The 19,895-nt window shown below is 37.1% G+C and overlaps 1 protein-coding gene across 1 annotated transcript in view; it reads left to right on the top strand.

Moving 5' to 3' along the window:
* The window catches only part of KLHL14 (kelch-like family member 14), a 102,583-nt gene extending 86,604 nt beyond the window's left edge, over window positions 1–15,979 (top strand). The window contains exons 6-10 of the mRNA XM_011974443.1: window positions 2,342–2,420; window positions 9,264–9,454; window positions 9,536–9,694; window positions 12,538–12,695; window positions 15,079–15,979. Of these exons, the coding sequence (XP_011829833.1) occupies window positions 2,342–2,420; window positions 9,264–9,454; window positions 9,536–9,694; window positions 12,538–12,695; window positions 15,079–15,219 (728 nt within the window). The 3' untranslated portion in view covers window positions 15,220–15,979. The remainder of the gene's footprint in view (window positions 1–2,341; window positions 2,421–9,263; window positions 9,455–9,535; window positions 9,695–12,537; window positions 12,696–15,078) is intronic.
* The last annotated feature ends 3,916 nt before the right edge of the window (window positions 15,980–19,895 follow it).

Below are 19,895 nucleotides of genomic sequence, written 5' to 3'. Positions count from 1 at the left end.
ATTGCAACTTATATATTCTGTTTTCCCCCTATTATTGTTTCTGCCCCAATCCTAAAGTCTATTCCTCATTCCTTCTTGCCTGCTCAGGACTTTCCAGTGTGACCGAACTTTAAAAACAACCAAACAAACCTTCCTTCAAGGCTGCATCCTCCAGTTACAACCTTCTTTCTATTGCAAAAGTCCTAAGAAGCGGTGCCTATCCTCTTACCTCCACTTTCTTACATCTTAGTCTTTCCTGAGTAGTCTGCACTCAGGCTTTCATCCCCTCTGGTCCACTGAAGCAATGCCTGTCGAGGCCACAAGCAACCTTCACGCTGCCAAATCCCATAGTCACCTCTCAGCTGCTCACCTCCCTTCCTTTGAAACACTATTTGCTTTCAAAATACCACACCTTTCTCCCTATTTCTGAGCATTCTTTTCCTTTGTCGGTTTTGCTTCTTCTATTCCAGGGCTCACACTGAGGACCCATTGTCTTTCATTTTCATATACTCTCCATAAATGGTTTCACTCAACCCTATGGTTTTAAATAACTCTGGACTAATGACTCCAAAATTTGCACCCATAGCCGCATTTAGCCAGTGGCCTACTAGACACTTCCTGTTTGAGATCCTATAGGTCTCCCAAGGTTAATTCCAAAACAGAGCTCATAACTTCTCTTCCCAACTCCCGAGCTACTCCTCCTTGGTGTTCCCCACCTCAGCAAATTGCATAACCTTCCATTCAATTATTCAGGCTAAAAACCTAACAGTCATCCTGAATGACTCCCTTTTTCTCATACCGATGTTTCTCATACCGCAGGAAATTTTATTTGGCTATGCCTGCACAACAGATTTAAAATTCAACCATTTCTCACCACCTCCACCTTCATTCAAGCCACCACAGCTCTTACCTTGATGATTGCAGTGGTCTCCTGACAGTTCCCCTCTTCCACAGCGGCCCCCTATAGTCTACTCTTTACACAGCAGCCAGCGTGATAGATTAGACTGTTTTTCACTTGCTCAACACTCTCCAGTGACTTGCTATTGTCCTTATAACAAACTATACAATCCTGCATCAGCCCACAAGGCACACTATGTTCTGGCCCTTGACCCCTTTCTGACCTCTGTCCAGTCACCCCAGCATTCTTGCTGTTTTTGAACTTACTGCCAGCCCAGAGACTTAATTCTTTCCCGCCCCTTTGCCTGAGAGGCTCATTCTGTAGATATCTGCATGACTTGCAAAAGACGTCTGTGAGCAGGTGACTCTCCTACTTAAGCTGGCCTCCCTTTATCATTCCTGGCTTCACTTTTTAATAGCATGCATCACTACTTGATATTATACGTTTGTTTATTCATTTATAAGGATACGGACTATGTCTATCTTGCATACCAAAGTATTTCTAGAGTCTAGAACACATAAAACACACAGTAGGTGCTAGGTGTTTGATATATATTTGTATATATCAAGGTAATAATTGTATTGGGTGGACATTTCTGTGTGAGTATATGCACACATACTCACACACCCCTATCTGTTCAGTCCTGCAGTGAAGTTTGGTACCCATCTCTCAATGTTATATGTATAGTTACACATATATAAATAAAGGCAGACTTAGAGTTAAGGCTTCAAGTTCTCTAGATGATTATCATCTCAGGTGCTACACAGAGAATGTAATATATTATTTTGCTTCCATTTCTTGTCTTATATATAAAATAAGATTCATTTTAATACTTTGGAGGCATTACCATGCTTCTCAGGCTCAACAGAGGGGACAAGCTAGTTAAGCAGCTCAGAGGACTCATGTTTCCCATTTCAGCACATACACCTGTGTATATGTCACAGCAACTGTGCTTCCCCCAAATACACACACAGAACTTACATGGTATGTGTAGAACAAAACTAACTTTCCCAATCAGGCTCTTTTTGTAGTGGCTGTATTATTGAACAGAGAAAATCCCCCTGATAGAGAGGCCGTGCACATGTGAGTGGAACTGATAATTTACAGATTTTAACTTACTATGTTTAAAGCATTAAAACACCAATAACACCCCAGATATTTTTATCCTAACACTGTAATAAAAGCCAGTTTGGTAAATATAGTTGCTTTCATTCTTGTGGTTGATTTAGTTTTATCCTAACTCATTGCAAAAACAGAAAAAGGAAAGAGAAGGAAAGAGGAAAAACACTTGAGGCGGCACATTTATTTTTCCATTGACTCGTCGCCTGTGCTGTGGTAGGCATTCCCTCTACTTAATTCATCTATTTGTTAAACCTGAGAACAGAGACATCTTATAAAATACTACTACATGTGCAAATCAGCAAAAGAATCTCAGTTTTAAATGTCTCAAATACATTTTTACAGGCAAACACAGTACAAATTTTGTCAGCCGTTATGATCCTCGATTTAACAGCTGGATTCAACTTCCACCCATGCAAGAAAGGTAAGTGTTTATTTCTTGCACCTGAAGTGTTTGTGACGACTTTACAGGGGGCATGGGTGCTAGGTGATTTTTCATGAGAAGGAATGCTAAACAGAGTCAATGAAAGACGTATGAGGCAAAATACAAAACTTGGCCTAGCCAATTTACATGACCTTCCTTGTTAATTCAATAGAGAAAAATAAGTCAGTTATTTGTCCTAATGTAGGAAGAAAAAAAAATGTATGACTTGTCTTTCTTGATTATATTGACTGGTATTTTGCAAACAGAGCTAAAATTTCTCTGGCTATATCACTCTTTTTGGTGATAATATATTTAAACCCTAAAATTGAAATATAAAACACTATACTTGCAATGATGTGCATTTTGGTACAGACATTTCAATACTCAATATTAAATTATTTAATATTAAATTCAATATTCAATATTAAAATTCAATATTTAAATATTAGACGTTTAGATAATTAGATATGAAATATTGAAATTTAACATTTCAATAGTAAATTTTGTCTTGTTTGCATTTACCTCCCCTAATGTCTTTGAATCCATACATTCAAGAACAAGTCATTCGTTAGGTTTAAAACAAAATTAGTCTTCCAACGTGTCATCTCATTTTTTGCATACCGAGTAGTTAGTTATCTCAGCCAAGTCTCCTGGCTACCAAAGGACAAGATGGCTACTATATTTACACATAGTTTGTCTCTCCTAGCTGTTCCTCAGGCATGACACCATGTCTTTATCTGCATATGCAAATTCACAGCCTAGATTTTGAGCACTTGGTTCTTTTCAAATAATATCTAGACATCCTCTTGAGCAAATTCTCCAGTGTGATAGACAGTAAGCTGCATCCTATTGCCTCTTCAGCATGCACTTTGGGAGGCCAAGGCGGGTGGATCATGAAGTCAGGAGTTCATGACCAACCTGGCCAACACGGTGAAACCCTGTCTCTACTAAAAAATACCAAAAAAAAAAAAAAAAAATAGGCGGGCGCGATGGCAGGCGCCTGTAATCCCAGCTACTTGGGAGACTGAGGCAGGAGAATCGCTTAAACCCGGAAGGCGGAGGTTGCAGTGAGCCGAGATCGCGCCACTACACTCCAGCCCGGGCAACAGAGTGAGACTCCATCTCAAAAAAAAAGGAATCATCAGCATTCTTTCTCTTTTCTATTTCTTACATGATCTCTCACCTGAATATCTCTCTTTTTATAACATTCAAGTAGATTACCCTGAGATTAAATTGGATTCTTAATCCTAAATTCCAAGCTAAAAGAAATTTTCATACAATACCATTTATTGAAAAATGTACTTATTGCAGCAAGACAGCATGAATCCATGCTCTAATGAAACTCAAGACCCCTAACTTTCTACTCTATATACAGGTAAATATATTAAAACTCCCTTAGAAGACTAAAGGCTATACAGTGAAAATGATGAGGCATGATACGTTAAGGACCACAGACACTTTTAGGAATGTCTAGTTCATAGGTACCTGAGGAAATAATTCTAAGTCAATTAATAGTTTGACCAACTTAATGAATCTGAAGCTTCCTGGTATCTTTCTGCAGTACACCCTGTTTCTCTCTTTTGGAGGTTATTTCCTGGTTGCTGTTATTACAGCTGCATCACTTTGCCCTTTAATCAAAACTATTCCAAAAAGTTTTACTTAAAACACAACTATCAATACATGTTTGAAATGTCATCATCTCATCACCACGGACCCCTTTGCTGGGGGCTGTACACCATGATAATTAACCTTCATGCCTTCGGCTTGGGAGGCATAACTCACGTCGTGGTCAATTATCCCACTGTAGAGCCCCTAAGGATGGGAAGTATTGCTGCAAAACCTAATTAGTAATTTTTTTGAAAATGTGTATTGTTTACTTGATAGTCTGTAATGACTTCCTCTGAGGCACTATGGCCTATGATGGCAGGGTCCTACTTAGACAATTTTTAGCAGCTCATTGACCTGATAAAAAGACCTGCCATGGTCTGTCGGCGCCCGGCAGCCACCGTTGACAGGATGGACTGTTCAACGTTTCTTTCTAAGTCATTATGGTATATCATGTCACGTCCCTAGTAAAAGAAGTTTTTTTTTTAGATTTAGAACAATCAACTCGATAGACCAAATAAAGAGCTCCTTACAGCACTGAGTGGGAAAAGGCAGATCTCACAAATGCCCCGTCAATCTTGCAGCTCCATCTCTCCTATGGGCTGGTTGACCCAGGCAACAATCCATAACTTAAGATGAAATTTTTCTGTCGTTGCCAAGTTTCCATTCAAAATAGCAAGTACAATCAGTTACTAGTGTAGATTAATTGGTGGTTTTTAAAAAAAGAGGAAAAAGAATCTAGAAATATATGAGACACTCTTCAGATCAGAAAAGTTGCTTAAAACATTTAGTTAATTTTATATTGTGTAGATCATGAATGAAACCGGAAGTTCCTGCCTACCCCCTTCCCTTATGCTGCTACCAAACTGCTGAAAAATTATTATGCTGAGAAATCACCAAACCAATTGAGAATACTGAAAACACATTGTAAGCCACCTCCGGGGTAACCTACCCTTACAGAGCTGTGCTTGCTATTTTGAATGGAAGCTTGGTAACGACAGAAAAATTTCATTTTAAGTTATAGATTGTTGCCTGGGTCAACCAGCCCACAGGAGAGATGGAGATGCAAGATTGACGGGGCATTTGTGAGAACTGCCTTTTCCCACTCAGTGCTGACAGATTGAGTCCCAGGATACCCTACCTAGCCAACCCTTCCAAAAGAATAGAGAAAAAGTGCAGAACGCCTTCCCAGTTTAGCAGGGAAATGGGCCCATGGCCTTCAGACTCACTCAACCATGAGTCGGCTCATGAATTGCATACCTGCTGGCTATGAATTTACTGTCAGAAATGAATAGATGAAAATATAAATTTAAATATAGTGCCAATGAATTGTTTTGCTCTCAGATTTAGAATTTAATTCTTCAGTAAGGAGAGGAAAAATTAAAAACTTGGATCAGTAGAAATGCTTTGGTAACTTAAATTTTTTTTTTCAGTAAAACTTGACGTTTGAAGTATTATTCTTATGGAGATCTTACCCCCTAGCTAATCTAAAAAAAAATAGAAGGAAAGCAGTTTGGGAAGCGTTAAGAACAAAGCCTGTATTTCACAGAGTAAATAAAAGACAAGAATTTCATATGTCAAAAAAATGTGTCAATGTTTAAATATTTTGTTTCTAGTAATATTTTGTGTTACAAGAAACGATGGGAGACAATATTCTTTTTAACATATCCATTGTTTTTAATCCAATGACAAAAGTCAAAACTTCAAGCTGGGTAAGGATATAGTAATCCAATCTCATGCTTTAGGATATAAACTGACAACTCTAAGGGCCAGAAAGAACTTGTAAAGATCTGTAAAATAAGCCGGGTTTAAAGTATATTTGTATGCATTATTATTAATCTTTTTAAAACTTATCTCACAAATACTGAATATTGCTTCTGGCAGTGGGGGCAGGGGAGGCTGAAGGAGGGAGAGATGAACAATTTGAAATAGAAACAGTGTAATCCCACTAAAAAATCTTTAACAATCTTGAACTTACTTTCCTCTCAAAATAAGATAGCCTAAGCCTTGTATGTTCTTCATGTGGCGAAGAGGGGCAGGAAGCATTGTTAAGAGAGACCTGATATGGTAAGATTTTAGCCTAGAGCGAATGTCCACAGTTGCTGGCAGACCATTAACAATCAGGTTTCTAAAATGCATTTCAGGAACTCTCGCTTTGGGCACGCAAGGGAATAAGTCAAAGATTCAGAATCTTTACTGTTGGAATTTCTACCTAAAAATGCACTTTTCATCAGGAAGTGAAATCTGCTGATTTTTTCCCATTTAGATCCTAACAGTGACACTGTGTGGATAAAGCTAGGAGTACACACGGAGTGTCACATGAAGAACGCCTTGGCTAGAAAATAGAGCAGGTTCTGACAGGCTGACCAGGTGTCACGGTGAGGAAGGAACCAGGTCATAAAAAGTGAAAAAACTGAATTTTAGACAAGAAAATGAGTTCACCAAAGGGAGATCTTCCTCTTATTCTCCAACATCTAAACTCAGTTAAATAGAAGGTTTTCATACTAATTGGCATCTTTTCTTCTAAACTAATGCTGCACAGAACTCACCATGACCAGCTTACAACCCACATAGTCCCAATTCTTTAAAGATGGCCCATTAGTGAAAAAGAAAATGTACTGCTTCAGAGGCCCCTAGACCTACTGTAGAATCACATGGAAGAAGTATACCGAACTACCTTAGTGTCAATGGTGGAAAAAAAAATATGTGTTACTTTAGGACGGATTCTTGTAGACATGTGTCAGTCTTTTCAATAAAACACTTAAACTTGAAAAGGTAAACGTACTAGTAGAAAAACTTTGACCTATCATATTCAGTGAGAAAGTAACTGAAGTCTGGTTGAGGAAATAGAAGGAATCAGTAGTTTATCTGTAGGCACTTAATTTTGCAACTGCTTTGAAATCTTATTTTATATTTAGATGAGTTTTTAGTCCCTCATACCAGAAAAATCTCAATTTTTTTAAGATCAGAAATCCCTTTGATGATCACATTTAAAAGCTGCCTCTGGCCAGGTGCGGTGGCTCACGCCTGTAATCCCAGCACTTTGGGAGGCCAAGGCGGGCTGATCACAAGGTCAGGAGATTGAGACCATCCTGGCTAACACGGTGAAACCCCATCTCTACTAAAAATACAAAAAATTAGCCGGGCGCAGTGGCGGGCGCCTGTAGTTCCAGTTACTCGGGAGGCTGAGGCAGGAGAATGGCGTGAACCCGGGAGGCGGAGCTTGCAGTGAGCCGAGATCATGCCACTGCACTCCAGCCTGGGCTACAAAGCTAGACTCTGTCTCAAAAAAAAAAAAAGCTTCCTCCAAAAAATGCACATGTGCAAAAACATCTATCTACAGCATTTTATTACAATTTCAGAGCCTCACGAACCCCACAGAAGACATGGACCCAGTTAAGTCTTTCCTTTATGAAATCTGACTCATCTTCTCTTTATTTTATTCCTACTTTTCTTCCTACCCCTGTTTTCATTATTGTTGTTCTTCATCATCTTTCTGAATTATCCAAGGCACATATTTCCTTCAAATATATCAAGAAAATCTAGAAAAAAAACAAACATAGCTAAAATACTGCTCTAAAATTATCAATGATGTCTATTAGGATAATTTCAGGACTATTAAAAAATGAATACATTACCATCCATAACAAACATTATGCCTGTATGGTAACAAATCATCTAAACGAATATTAAAGAATTTAGTTGTCACTTAAACATTATTCGGAAACGTTTACATGCAAACATCTTGATGGTCAATTTTTAAAAACCTTTTATCCGGGTAATATTAACTGACAGTTCCTGAACATGAACAAAATGCTGGACACTATGACAAGCACTTATATGTATTTGCCAATAGCCCTGTGAGAAAGAGACCATTATCGTCCCCATGTTCCAGATGAGAACCTGAGGCTGAGAGGGGTTGGGTGACATGTCAAAGGCCACACACCTAATACGTCATCTAGCCAGGCAGTCTTACTCAAGAAGCCAAATCGTTAATCACCATGCTACACACTGCCTCCTAAATGTTTTGGTACTTCCTAAACACAACCTGGAAAATCTCGAAGCAACATGTTTACTTGATAAAAACCTGTAGCACTCCTTGTCTTGCAATCGACATTGCACAAGAATCTTGGCATCAATTTTAATAGAGATCATTAATTCATTAAATATAAACTACATTATCTGAGGGACATGGCACTTAACAGTTTATACTTATTCAATACTGGATCACATGTGTTCCTTGTGAAGTATATTATTCCAGTAGTATCAATGAAAAAAAGAAGCAAACGGTCAAAAGCTTGCTTAAAGTTTCAAACTAGTCATCTTAACTCCCAATTTTTGGCTGCTATTTGAACGTTATTCTCCCTGAGCTCCCATATTTTATTACTTGCCAAGTTTTACATTTTCTAACTTTAAAATATCTTTTGCATCACCCCTTTCCATTTCTTCTACTACAGCTCTAATTCAGGTCCTCAGTATCTTCAAATCTCACTCCTAAATGATGGCATATCTTAGGATTGTTCTGTCTACAGCCCTTCCAACACAGCTTGTATCTTTTGCTCTGATGGCATAATGGGATAATATAGTCAATAGCCTCTCTTAAAAAGGGACTTAAAATATCTTATAGCCTTTTAAGAATCAACACAAAAAACTACTTAGATGAAATTCCTGTAACTGGTTATATAAGTGCAAAATTTGAACTTTATATGAAGTTCACAAAAGTTATTCTATTTGTAGTAGTACTAAGGGTAAAAAAAAGTGATAATTGAAGAAAAATTTTGATGATGTAGTTCTCTTATAAATTGGGAACAATGACCCTTGAAGGACCATAAAGAAAGTGAATGTCAAGATAATTTATTATTGTTACATTATCTACTTCATTTTTCACTTTGTCTTACAGAGCTACGATATCCTCACAAGGTACCGAATATCCCAAATATTAATGAACACTTAACAGTGTACAAAAAGCAAGATAAAAAGGGCTGAAACAAAGAGTTGGTGAATTTCTCCCCTACTATTACTTTAATATCAAGAATATTAACCAGAAAGGGCAATACATATGATTACTGTAGAAGGTCTCAGACTTACAAGGTATATGTGTAATTTTTAAAGATTTGCAACCCTTTCTGAAGCAGAATGCACCCCTTTTCCTGACTACCTGGGTGGTGCTTACCTTATTTCAAAAGGTAACATTTCACAGCTCCTCTTGTGATTTACTGTGGGTTGTTTTCATTGTAGAAGAGCCAGTTTCTATGCATGTCGGTTGGACAAACATTTATACGTTATTGGCGGAAGGAATGAAACTGGCTACTTGTCCAGCGTGGAGTGCTATAACCTAGAAACAAATGAATGGCGCTATGTGTCCTCTTTGCCACAGCCTCTGGCGGCTCATGCGGGAGCAGTGCACAATGGGAAAATATACATTTCAGGTGAGTAATTCCTCCACTTTTTGTTACAAAGTTCAGTTCCAAAGCACTCTCTTGACTTGTACGTCTATGTTTATTTCACAGGGGGTGTACACAATGGAGAATATGTCCCATGGCTATATTGCTATGACCCAGTAATGGATGTCTGGGCTCGAAAACAAGATATGAACACAAAACGCGCAATTCACACTTTGGCTGTAATGAATGATCGCTTGTATGCAATTGGAGGAAATCATTTGAAAGGTCTTTTTTTTGTTGTTTTGTTTTTTAGTCACAATAACATTTGCATCTCATATTTCTTGCTAAGGGGGTTTCTCCTTAGATAATGATAGTTAACCAAGTAAAAAACATGTTGATCTAATAAAATGTACTCTGTGTAAATTGGCAGTACCCTTGAGCAAGCATTTATTTTGGCTTTTCTGCAGATAGGATTATTTTTTAGTTACCATACACATAAAAGAAATGAATAATGACGTCTACAGAAAATAAGAAACAGGAGCATTAATAACTGAAGAGCACAAACAATTTGTTGTAACAATGAATTCACTGAAATACATTATTTCTTATCACCAAAGTGGTAGTAATGAATTTTTTCCAGAAAATTGTTTTTTGCAATAATCATAAAGAGCTTTAGTCATAAGTGCACAAAGCTAACGTGATTTTTTAAAAGGTAATATTTATCAGATTTTTGTGTCTAAATTTAGAATTTTTTAAGAATTGAACAGCAAACCACTTATGATTATCAAATTCTGTTGCTTTTTTCAATAAAAATCTTAAGGCATAGCATTTTCAGAGATATGTTTTGGCACCTTTCCTGCCCCAGATATGTATGTGACTGCAACTTTTTGTAGTATATGTGTACATATATAACATTATGTGCATGCATGTAACACTGAATGTGACAGGAAAACAGACCGATGATATCGAGAACATTATTGAACTGCTTTGGGCCTTAGTTTCCTCATCTGGAGATGAAGAAACTGCTCTATGATCTCTAAAATCTCCTTCAGCTCTGTTAGTCTATGATCCCTGAAATTGAGCTAAATGGGAAACAGGCTATCTAAGGATGGTAGATAACACACATGTGTGCATTTATTTTTTAATAGTATATACATCTTTTTAGATGGTTTAGACCTAGATGTTTTTTCTATTTTCCTAATACATGTTTACCTGTAAATGTAATAAAGTCTGAACACGTGTAATTTTTACGTAGATACTTCCAAGTTCGTGTTCATTCAGTCAAGTTCATGTTCAGAAATGCCAATAGCCTAGTGCATGTCTGCTGCTCAGCTTAAGTGCTCTCTCCAGTGGGAAAAGATTTTATTTACTACTGTGATTCTTCCCTTTTTATTCTTTATCTCTTTCGATGGTGCTCTTTCATTTCAAGTCACACACCCATTCCTTTATGTCGACATGTTTTATATTAACTTTGTATCCTTTTATGTTAAAATGTGATTTCTTTTCATTTCTTCTGCACAAGATATTGTCTAAATGCTCTAGGATCTTCTAACATTTAAGGTTGGGTTTGAACAGAAAGACTCAGGTAATGACAATCTAAATGAGAAATAGTGTACACACATCAAAACTGGGTTAGCTCAAGGAGGCATCATGGTGAGCATAGGATATAGACATTGCATCTAAGCCTGGGTTTGATTCTAGTTATGCACATTCTAGCTGTGTGGTCTCACTCAAGACGCTTAACCTCATGTCTGTAAAGGAGGGATAATTAATCTTGCCTTTGTGGTTTCTATGAGGATTGCAGTCCCCATGTATAACATTGGTACAGAGAAGGCATATAGATCTTCAAATGATGCCTCTAAAGTCAGAACCTGGAATTTGCCCAAGTGCCCATTCTAAGTGTATATGTTTCAAAAATCATCATCAATAATCTTAATGGTAAAGGAAAGGAATATACTCTGGAGTTGCAGTGAGTACATTGTTCTGTTGTTCCACCATCCATGTGATTTATTTTCTGTAGGAAGTTAGTAACCGAAATAACCTGTCTACCTCTTCGAGACCAAAATTTCTCCACTTTTTGATTCATCTTCTCAATTATTTTAAAGAATCCGGTATGTTGGTTACTTTAAAATACACACTGTGATTGTCAGCTAGCAAATATCCATAGCCTGCATTTAACTACAGGAAAAAATAAAATAAATAAAAACATTAAGGGTTTGATCTGCTTGGTGAGTATGAAGCTCCCACTAGGTATTTCTCACCCTTTAAATTAAAGGCAGGGCTCCCATAGAGTCCAGGGACTTAAGTTGTTCTCAGTGACCTAGGTACTGCCCCAGACACTGGGAACCCTATCAGAAGCGGTAGGAGAAGCTCTTCAGTGAAAGGTACTCAGCCTCCTACTCTAAACCTTGGTTCTTGGTAAATATTAGAAACCATTTACATCATCGGAGTTGTTTATAAACATAGTCAAATTGTGAAAAAGGTAAAAGATGCTGAACAACATATTTTTAATTTATCAAAACATTCTGAGAGAGTTAAATATTCATTTGAGAAAAAGCAATACAATTTAGTATGCAAGAGTCTGAGTTCTGAAGCCTCTCCTGGATTCAAATCTCAACCTGTCTACTTACTGACTTGTGACTTAACTCAAGTAATTGACTTTCTCTGTCCCCAAGTTCCCTTATCTATAAAATGAAAGTAAGGACAGGGACTATCTCATAGAATGATGGAAGGGATTAAATGAGTTCATTTAAATAAAGTCCTTAGAAAAGAAAACTAGCATATTGTAAGTGCCCTGTAAAATGCTTGCTTAAACTATTATTTTAAACCTTTATTAATAAGGATTTAATAAACCATATTAATAAGATCTATCCACATATAATCAACCTTTACTAATGACATCTGCTCAGGTATTCTTGCTTTGAAGTAATCTAAAACAACTAGAGTTTCTTTGGGGTTTTTTAGGTCTTTCTGACATTTCTCCCAATCTCAGTGAATTTATGCTTTTGTATCTTCAAAACCATAATTATCTATTTTGGCTTGAGACCTGTTTTTAAAAGAAGGCCTAGCATTGAATTGGGACCCTGAGCATTTATTATTTTGTTGTTCCACTTTGTTCTGTCACTTAGGTTTCTCCCACCTTGATGTAATGCTTGTGGAATGCTATGACCCGAAAGGTGACCAGTGGAATATACTGCAAACTCCCATTTTGGAGGGTCGAAGCGGCCCTGGCTGTGCAGTGCTTGATGACAGCATTTACCTTGTGGGAGGCTACAGCTGGAGTATGGTATGTGTCCACATTTACTGCATGCTCCTTTATTTTGTTTGTGCTTACTTTTTCTGTATCCTTCCAAATGTGTTATCTTCCACACACGTACCTTTTAAGAGTATCATACTTACACACAAGCAGTCAGTTGCTTTAGGCAGTAAAATAGGATCAGCCTGGTGGCTGCTGAACTGGCTTGCTGGCAGATCAACAGCATGACAAGGTGCGGCAGGTCTCTTTCTCTCCTATCTCTATGATCTTGTGATTCTGGCTTCCCAACTAAAAGTCAAACTGAGGTGATTTTACAAATGGCCTGCAGTTCATTAAGAGAGTCTGAAAGGTTTCTGACTGGTAAGGCATGAAAAATGGAAATTCATTCTCCAATATTCATGAAGTCTATTTAGGATGTGTGATTTGCCATTGATTTTTCCCCTTATTTCCCCTCTTTATCATGAAATTTTCTAAACATACGCAAAAATCGAGATTAGAATGGGCCCTCATTAACCCATCATTCAGCTTCAACATCCATCAACATTTTGCCACACTTCATCTATCCCCTCTTTTAAAATCTTTGGCTCAGGCAATATGAAGTAGATCCCAGATGTCATATCATTTCACCCTAAATGCTTCAGTATTTACCTTTTAAAAATCGTTAACTTGCGTAAATACACTCATTCTCCAAAATATTAACAATAATTCATTTATAACCATTTTTATATTCAGATATTTGCCACTGACTTAAAAAAAAAAGATGTGTTTTTCAAATTGACATATCCAAATCAGGATCCAACAAATCTTTCTTATATTTCATCATTATTTCTCTTATGTCTCTTGCAATCTAGAACATTACCCAGCCTCTTTTTGTTTCATGCCATTGACTTTTTGACAAAAGAGGGTCAGTTATACAGAATACCCTACATTCTGAAATTGGTTAATGACTTCCTTGTGGAGTCATTTGAAATAGTCCTCCGTCTGCATATTTTCTAGAGACTGGAAGTTAGAGATAAGGGCATAATTAAATTCAGCTTTTTTCTTTTTCCTTTTTTAATTTCCTTTGCTAACTTCTTTCTTCTTTTTTAGCAAGAATACCTGAGAAGGTGGCTTTGTAGTTCAAATTACAGTACACCAGGAGACACATCGGGTCTAGCAGATTACATATTCACTTTTAAAATGATGAACATTTGTATATTTTCCTAATTACCTGTGTTAGTTTTATAAGATTAATTTGGTGGTTTTAATAATATTATTTAGTTTTATCTCTTTTGCCTCTAACAAGATTGTGACATAATGTTTTGGGGAGCTTTAAAACATTATTAGTTATATGTAGGCAAATATGTATTGACATATGTAACTAGATATTCATGTATGCACTTGTTTGCTTGTACAAATTGTTAGCTGCAAGAATATATACATTTGGAAGTAGACATTGGGGCATTTTCAAAAAAATAATTATTAGGTTGGTTGGCTTTTCTGTTTGTTTCCTATGATAAACACAAAGCTGCCTTGGTTTGGGGAGGGAAATGTTACACAAGCACTAGCCTCTAAAGTTGACAAAGAAAACAAGATTAAGGACATTTTATTTCTCATGTGGCCTCTTGAAAATAAATAAATCAATATATGAGAAAGTTGACAAACTTTCATGTCCAGTTTACTTCAAACTGGTTTTCAATCCTAGCTCTGATTCTTCACAGTAGCAAAATAAAAATGGAAAAGTGAGACAACAATCTGAAATATCATTGTCTTAACTATTTGAATGTTTAAAGTAAATTTGTTCTTTTTTTTTTTTAAACTTAAACCAGCTGGATAACTTCTATTTTTAGTATATTATTTTTATTTATTTATTTATCTATTTATTTATTTAAGCCAGGATCTTACTCTGTTGCCTAGGCTGGAGTACAGTGGCATGATCAGAGCTCACTGTAACCACAATCCTCCTGTCCTAGCCTCCCAAGCAGCTGGGACTACAGATGTGTACTATCAGGCCCAATTTGTTTTTATCTTTTTTGGTGTGTATGCAGAGATGAGGTCTTGCTATGTTGCCCAGACTGGTCTCAAACCCCTGGGCTCAAGTGATCCTCTCGCCCTCCCTACCAAAGCTCTGTAATCACAGGCATGAGCCACTGGGCCCAGCCAATTTAGGATTTGTTGAGCATCCAGGATCCTCTAGGTATTTATTTGACTTTTACTGTTAGTCACACACACACAATTTTTTTTTAAATTTTGTCAATCTTACCTTTTACCTTGGAATAGAACAGTTTAAAATCCATTGCTTTCATTTGGAATTATTTAGCAAGAATGGAGAACAGATATTTTCTTTTCAATATATTAATAAATGTGCTCAGTAACATTGCTGCTGCACTTCTCTGACTTCCTTCTCTAAATGCTCCCTCCTCTGTCATTACAGGGGGCCTACAAGTCATCTACAATATGCTATTGTCCAGAGAAAGGAACCTGGACAGAACTCGAAGGAGATGTAGCAGAACCGTTGGCAGGCCCTGCCTGTGTGACAGTTATTCTGCCCTCTTGTGTGCCATACAATAAATAACACCAGGAAACTCTGGAATGAACGGTATCACATTCTAGGAAGCGATGGCACGTGACATCACTATTATAATAGGAACAATGCATTCTAATGGTACAACTGCCAAAACCCACCCCTGGTTTCTGATGATTTATAAGTAACTACAAAAGGAAGAGACCTGTTCTTGAACATATACTGTGTCTGTAACCCAGATCGCACCAAACTTCCTGTGGTGACAGACTCTTCCATTTCAGACTGGTTTTCACTTATCCCAGCTTTACAAAAACTCTTCATGTGAATCTTAACTTTCAAAAGGAGAAAGATAAAATACAGAAGACTGGCCCCAGAGAGACCTGAGATCAGTATTGTGCATTGTAGTCTACCTGCATGTGATCTATGTTGACATTTCGGGGATATTGTGTTCAAGAATGATTCCAAATTTGAGCCAGCAAAATATACTGCATTACAGAAATTGCCACTTGATTCTGTATTCTTAACCTCTGGCTACTTCACAGACTCCATTGGCAACACTGTTATTGAAAATCATATAAGATTAAAGAGAGGCATTTTCGTTTCTATACAACTTCATTTCATACACCTTCTGCCCTTATAGCACCTCATGGGATCAGAAAAGAGAAACATGTTGGCTCTTGTAATAAATGCTTTCTACCCTAGGTTCTAAGCTAGACAATGTCATCATTTCTGTATCCTCAATTTTATCTGAAAGATTAAAACAAAACACATTATGTCACTATTCAGTTCATGGAGGTTGTGCTTTTTCCTAACATGTTATTTACTTCAAAAGACAGGATTGACAAATTCAGTCACGTACTATTTTAGAGATTCTGTTATATGATATGTCTGACCCAAATTTAATCCACAATAAAAAAAAATGAGAGATTGTTTTCAGGAATTCAGGGATGAAAAGAAAGAATAATTTCTGTTAAGTACAATTCCAGTTGTCTTTCTGTTTCTAAAACACAGAACTTACAAGAGCCACAGGAGCCAATTATAGCACCTGACAAAATACTTCTCCTCTTCCTCACCTTTGGGTGGCTCTAGACACTTGACTTACGATCGTTATTCCCCCAATTCATCATATTTTGTTTGTTATCACCAGAGATGCTTGAACTCAGTTAAGCGAGCAATTGCTAGTTGTCTTGAGGAGCATGAGGAATTCAGGAGCAGAAGGTCAGGATAGCATGAGATAGTCTCAGTGTGGCCAACCAAAAGGACAAAACTGACAGGAATGCACATTCGATTTTCACGCCCTTCAGAGCTTGAACAACAACTTTAGGAGTAAATAAAAGCCTAAAATATTTTTTAACCATCCAGAGATGGCGTTGAATCCTTCAACAAATGTGTCATTCAAAACAATAATTAGGGAAATCCCACAGATGAAAAATGCCTTGGTGATAAGCTTTCATGGCAGAGCACATCAAGATAAATGGGTATACTGGAATCCAATGCCGTTTCTACAGTAAAGTGCAATCTTCATTGTTTTTGTATTTATTTGTATGTTCAGATCCAAAGGATCCGTTGTAAAAATATATATATAAATATATGTATATCCAGTGCAATCAACTTTCATTTCTTTTTCCTTGAAAACATATGAGTATATAGAAAGAAAAGTTACAGTACTCTGTGGGAAAATCTCAGCTGACATCATGAATAGAACGAGGTCTGTTTCAGAACCTTTTGTTGTCAACTGTCACTGTTTCTTCCAAAAGTCACAGTTTATACAAGAACATTTGCTTTCCTTAGACTTGTTCTGAATTTTATTTTTTATTTCTCGCCAAAATAAATAAAAGCATTTATGAGAACTATAAGTAAAGCTTTCTGTATTTCAGAAAGACATAAGTTACTAGAAAGTGAAAAGTGAATAAATAAGTCACAGAGAATGTAAATTTTGTACAGTATTAGAATGTGTAAATGAAGCTTGCTTGGAAGGGGAAAACTTTAAATAAAAACTTTATGTACTAATTCAACTGTCTCTCATATCCTACTTACATAGCATATGTATAAATTTCTACATTAAACTGTTTGAAGGTTAGTGATATGTAAATGCCTAAATATTTTCATTCTGAAGCTATGATTTACAAGTGTATTTGGCTTTCTCACAATCTGTAAATGTATACAGTATGGACAGTGCTAAAATTATGGAATACTTCTGGAAAATGTTGTCAGTTAAAAATCATATGGAATCTGATGTTTTCACTACAAGGGTGTTACAATAAGACATAACTTACCTGAGATCAAATAACTAAATATTTACACACATTATTAGAAGTACCATATGTGTTAACAAATACTTTTTAAAGGATAATGAATCACACATTTTATTAAATCAATGATCAAATACATAGTATTTAATTTTATTCTCTTTTAAAGATCTGATGAAGTGGTTGTACAGGGCAATTAAAGGGGCTATGGGAGACATAGGGGGAACTAAGGCTTGTAGGTGAGGGTAGCAACTGGGCAACCTTCCAGGCAAAGAGCTATGTAAGATCAGGAGCTAGGCTCGGAAGCCTGTAAGCTGGGGGGAATTTACTTTAATGCTTCCCAGCCAAATCTATCATTAGTGATGATTAAACTCAGAATTAAAGGATCTTTTGATCCTCCCTAGTATTCCACAAGAAAGAGTAATGGAGTTTCTTTCTCCTTCCATTGGATCTTCTCCTCCACATACTAGAGTAGCACACTGAAAGAAGACCCGTCTCCTGAGCCAATGGCTACTTGCTGAAGTGCTTCTCCAAATCCCCTGAAATACCCAAGGCTCCAGTGCTGACTCAATATCATGAGATGTTAAGAAGACATGCTTATCTTTTCCCTAATCTCAAGAAACCACCTACTTGGTGTCCCTCGCTAGACGGTACTTTCATGTTTTATATTTAGTTAGTTAATACTTGAAGGAATTTTGGGTAAAGTGGAAATATACTGAGGGGGCAAAAAAAGATATTTTTTCTAAGAATACGTCTTAAAACTGGCTAAAACTACAGACCAGATTTTTTAAATTAATTAAGCTGTGTCTGTGAGCTTGAAATTAGTGTCTGCATTTGTTCTATCCTAGTCAGTCAGACTCATATTTTCCCAGCTCTTTGACACTTATATCACTTAACAAACTATATCATTGTCAACATGGTAAGTATCAAGTATTCACTGAATATATCCCAAAGGGCATCATTATAAATGCCAGATTTCTGATTAAACTTAATTCTTCAGGTCAAAAGAGTTTGAAAAAACAAATACATAAGCTAAAATAGGATTAGTAAAGCACACCGAAGCCAACTAATACACACTGATGAGAACCTTGATAGACTGAGTTCTCACAGAAAGGACTGATCATGACTGATCATGCCTGACTTTCTAGAAGCACCTAACCTTGAGGATATGAAAACTTCGGTGGGAAATATTATGCCAATAAGAAGCAGCAGAAGGGTCTATGGAGGAATAAAATATTCAAATGCATAGTATATTTGCTTTGTGTAGCTGTAGCTATATAGTGCTGCTCTGAATTGTAGAATAAATATACACGAAATATAGGGTGGGGTGTCTTTATGGAGGTTATCTTAGTCCATTTTGTGCTGGTAGAACAGAATACCTGAAAGTGGGTAACTTATAATGAGCATAATTTACTGGTTCACAATTCTGAAGGCTGAAAAGTCCAATACCAAGTTTCTGCCATCTGTCCAGGGCCTTCTTACTGTGTCATCCCATGGTGGAAACCAAGAAAGTGAGAGACACAAGAGAGGCCCAATGTGCCCTTTTATAACAGCACCAATTCCACCCACGGAGGTGAGACCCTGTGACCTAAATACCTCTGAAAGACCTCACCTCTTAACATTGTTACAATGGCAATTAAATTTGAATATGAGTTTTGGAGGGGACAAACATTCAGGCCATAGCAAAGGTATTCTATATTTGTTGACTCCATAGGCTTGGTGCAATAACAAAAAGTGCATTTCTAGATATGCATAGTAAAAATGTGCTTCAAGAACCCAACACAAAGTTTAGAATAAGAAAAATTTTCTGTAACTTGAAGCTTGAGTGGCCTTTTCTATTCTGTTCATTTTATTCTATTCTAGGTTGTTGCCTAACTTATATTAAGGACCCAGTAAATGTTAATTCTCAACATTAACAGCAGTAGTATTATTTTAGTGTATTTTAGTTCACTAATGATGCTACAGACAGGACAATGAAGTAAATTAATGTATGGGACTGTCTACTCCTCAAGCACAGAAGAATTATATCACTTCAGATAGAGTAATAAAGTGATCCTTGATTGTAATCTCCCTTTCCCTTCTTTACTTATTAAGCTGACTCTTATTCTGTGGCCTTCCAAATCCCTTACATACAACACAATGATCTGTAGGGGTAAGCCGGGGAAAGGTGAACATCTGGTTGCAGGGAGATAGCAGGCTCTTTGCTTCCAATCACGTTGCTTAAATCTGGAACATTTGACCCATCAGTCGCCTCAGGTGCACATGTTCACCATAATACCAGTCCCACAAAACCTGCCACCAGCACCCAAGCATACCATTGAAACCTGAGAATCACCCCACCTCATCTGCCACCACTGACATCTGTGCACTCTTCTTGGAGGCCGGAGAACAGGCCCACCCAGCCTGCTACCACCACCACTACCACCCACACATGTCACCAGGGGCCTGGAGACTGCCTCACCCAGCCATAGCAGCCAC

Source organism: Mandrillus leucophaeus, unplaced genomic scaffold, assembly GCF_000951045.1.
Source record: "Mandrillus leucophaeus isolate KB7577 unplaced genomic scaffold, Mleu.le_1.0 Scaffold145, whole genome shotgun sequence".
Classification (NCBI taxonomy): domain Eukaryota; kingdom Metazoa; phylum Chordata; class Mammalia; order Primates; family Cercopithecidae; genus Mandrillus; species Mandrillus leucophaeus.
The sequence above is the reverse complement of the archived record's forward strand: the minus strand, read 5'-3'. Positions and strand labels throughout refer to the sequence as shown.